At 58.9% G+C, this 3,656-nt stretch overlaps 1 protein-coding gene across 1 annotated transcript; it reads left to right on the forward strand.

Moving 5' to 3' along the window:
• Positions 1–754: 754 nt before the first annotated feature.
• Positions 755–3,580, forward strand: LOC104620721 (ganglioside-induced differentiation-associated protein 1-like 1; the record flags this gene model as incomplete). The annotated part of the gene is made up of 4 exons (XM_010287018.1): positions 755–837; positions 914–1,087; positions 3,206–3,303; positions 3,466–3,580. Coding segments are annotated over 4 exons (470 nt in total), but the record flags the coding sequence as incomplete, so codon positions are not given.
• Between the last annotated feature and the right edge of the window lie 76 nt (positions 3,581–3,656).

Raw genomic sequence — 3,656 nt, forward strand, 5'->3', positions numbered from 1 at the left:
CAGCGGGGCCGGGCAGAACCGTCATTTCGGGCTCTTAATTAAGTAGCCGCGTTGGCCGTGTCTGCCAAAGTCCCTCTGCCGACGCGCCTTACCTCGGCCCGCGACGCTGGCACGTGGTGAGCCCTGCACTGCGGACGGCGTGTGGGCAACCGGCTTTACCGGGTCACGGGGGTAAATTTACTCACTACCTATTAACTTGTATCTGAAAACACCATAAACATTTATGATGCCATTAAAAAAATGGACCTGATATTCTTGGAGAAGACAAGAGCAACATTTCCCTCCTTGTGGTGTCATCTGCTGTGTATTTTGAGTTGAAAGTGTAATAAAAAGAGCACGATGCAAACTGCCATCCGCAGAAGGTGAATAAAACCCAACAAGGTGAGGAGGAGCTGGCCGGGGTGAGGGATGCTCCTGCAGCTGAGCGTGGAGGGAAGATGTGCTGGGCTCCTCCCTTGGTCACCAGCTCCCTGATTACCCCTTTTGGATGGGATTTTCAAGGCAGCCACTGCTGTAACAAGTGCATAACTCAGGAGATCCCAAACCCACATCCCCGTGGTTTAGCTGTTTTCTGCAGAACGGGAAGATTTTCTTCCCCTTCGGAGAGATGTGAAACCACAGTGCACAAATTCAGGGGCTGCAGAGGCGAAGGGCTTGCTACGCTGAGCTCCTGGGGACGCGGGGGCTGCGGGGCGGGTGACGACACGTGTACACATCCCTGTGGTCCCGTGGGTTTGCCCGTCTCTGGGCGCAGGCTGGACGTGCTCCTGGCCAGGACGCGCAGCGGGGAGGGGGCTGAGCCGAGCGTGGAGTACAGTTTTGGGTCCCTGCTCGGAGGTAGCTCTGGGGTCCTGCGCAGGCTAACGAGCCACTAATGAGTGTCCCGCCAACACCTTTCTCTTTGCCCTCGCAGAAAACGTCACCCAGCTGATCCCCGAGCCGGGCAGCCTGCTGCACTCGCGGGTGCTGCAGTACCGGGAGCTGCTGGACTCGCTCCCCATGGACGCCTACACGCACGGCTGCATCCTGCACCCCGAGCTCACCACCGACTCCATGATCCCAAAGTACGCGACTGCTGAGATCCGCAGTAAGTTGCCTCTCCAGCGGGGCTGCCCAGGGCCGGCGCCGGCAGGACGGCTCCCCCAGCCCTTCCTTTAGGCTGGGTTTGGCTCCGCAGCCCGGCCAGCCACCCTGCTCTTGCTCATCTCCCCTTTCCCCTGACGCAGGCAGGGACAGAGCTGGGAAACAGCAAAGCACAGCTAATTTGGGAGCTGCAGTACCCTGTAGAGGCTTCCCAGCCCTGGGGGTGTCCGGGCTCCCACGGGCCATGCACGCTTCTCGCCCAGCTCTTTCTACGGCACATGAATTTGCTCCCTCTCCCGAACATCCCCCCTCCCTCCAACAGCTCTAAGGGTAAAGGTGAGGGACTACAGCCAGATGGAGTTGCAGACAGTGGATGAATCGGCATAAGACTCTGCACCTGACCTTCAAGCGCTCATGAAACATTGACGATGCTTAATATAACTCAACAGCAAGGATTGCTCCTGGAGAGAGTCCCTCACCAGAAAAGCGACCTTGTTAGGAGGGCAGCAGCGTGCCCCACGCGTGTCCCCCCCCCTTTAGGCTCCAGACCCAAACAGTGCCCATAGCAAACACTGATCCCCTCCACTGTCCCTTCAGCTGTCTGGGTGACGGGTGGTCGCTCTGAAATGGGATGCACTCAGCCACAAACAGGCTGCTCCTGAGGTGTATCTCATGGTCTGCCCTGCCTCTGCTGGCATCCTGCTCAGGCGGCTTTCCCCCTGTCACCAAGTGTCACCTCCACCCCCAGACCTTGGGCAGATGCAGGGTTCAGAGCCTGTCCCCTCCCCAGTGGGTGCTGCTGTGATGGCTTCAGACCCTGTCTGCCTCGCATCACCTCCCCAGCACTCTGCCAAGGTCCTTAAAAGTATCTCACCGTCCAAACCTCCTCGCTGGTGGCATTTTTCCCAAGCCATTGCAAGGGAGGGGCTGTGGGTAGCTCCATGGGATGCCCCAGTGCCGGTGGTGGCCCTCCTCCCCAGCACATCCCCTACCCCCAGGCGGTGGCTCGGCTGCCCCGTTGCAGTGGGTGTCGAGGCAAATCCATGTAGTTGTGTTCCAAGGAGAGTGTGAACCGAGGGCCAGGCTCTCCCCAGGGGAACAGGGGAACAAAACCAGGGTGATACCCAGGCTTCCCTCCAAGTTACAGCCCCAGGAGAGCCGGCTGGGAGCTTTAGCAAGCATGAGCTTCAAGGCTCGTGGTGGAAAACGGGAAGTTTCACCATTTTGTGTCGGCACACAGCCCACTGCCGGCTGCCGCCCGGGCCAGCCCGGGCACCTCCCGCACCCACGCATCAGCAGAGCCAAGCCCTCTTTGGAGGGAACGAGGAAGGAGAGACAGATGGTCCCTGGCAGGAAGAGATTAGCCCAGCTCCGCTAATTTATGTCGTCCCTAAGGTGTTACTCTGCATCTCGTATTCTTTTCTTCCATTTACTCTGCTCCTTTCCCTCCGTCAGCTCCCTTGCACAAAGCCCTTCGTATCCTCCCCGTGCCCTGGGAGGGAGGAGGGTGGGCGTCTCTCCCACGCTCGCAGTGGGCTCCACGCTACCGAATGGCATCCCCGGACACCAAGCCGGGGCTGGACAGCTTCATTCGGGAGGGAGCACCCCCTCCCACGCCGCTCCCTCCCACGCTGCTCCGCACACACACCCACACATGGGCAGCCGGCTCAGACAGCCCAAAGGATTGACCTGCAGGAACCAGGTTATGGGGAAGCTCAGGGGTGTTCTTAAAACAGTAAGAGACAGAGATCTGCTAGCAGCTCTGAGATGAATCCAGCAGAGGAAATGAAGAGCTGAAACCTGCGGAGCTGGGACTCGCCCCAGCCAGGGAGAGGATTCTGCCGTACCCCGCAGCCAGCGCTGCCCTGCCGGGGTGGATGGGAGAGCTGAAGAAGCTACGTGCCCTGGGGAGGGTGTGCGATGCCCCAGCCACCCACCGGTATGAGAGCACAGCAGCAGAAAGCCATGAATTTGGCCCGTTTTAGCTCTCCAGGGTGTTTTTCTTGGTGCCACAACACTATTTTGCATGCAGGACAAGGTGCTTTGCTACCGAACACAAGGTCATCCTGACCCCTGCCAGACACAGCCTCCCCAGCCCCTCTGTCTGTCTGTGTCCCCCCAGGACATTTAGCTAATGCCAGCACGGAGCTGATGAAGCTGGACCACGAAGAGGAGCCACAGCTATCAGAGCCCTACCTCTCCAAGCAGAAGAAGCTCATGGTAAGCGGGTCAAAGCCACACACATCTCTGGTGGTGGGGGGACGTGACTCGCAGATCTGCCATGGGCACCTGGTGCCTCACGTCCCTGCACAGTTGCAGGGACACGTGTCCATCTGTCCATTCATCCATCCATCCCCCATCCTAACCCTGCTCTCCACCCAGGCCAAGATCCTGGAGCATGACAATGTGAACTACTTGAAGAAGATTCTTGGTGAACTGGGGATGGTGCTAGACCAGATCGAGGCTGAGCTGGAGAAGAGGAAACTGGAGTACCAAGGTGGGCGCTGGGTTGCGTTTATGGGGTGTTTTTCCACACGAGGCTGAGGTGCAACACCAGGAACAGCCGATGGCCT

This window comes from Phaethon lepturus, unplaced genomic scaffold (assembly GCF_000687285.1).
Source record: "Phaethon lepturus isolate BGI_N335 unplaced genomic scaffold, ASM68728v1 scaffold37055, whole genome shotgun sequence".
NCBI lineage: Eukaryota > Metazoa > Chordata > Aves > Phaethontiformes > Phaethontidae > Phaethon > Phaethon lepturus.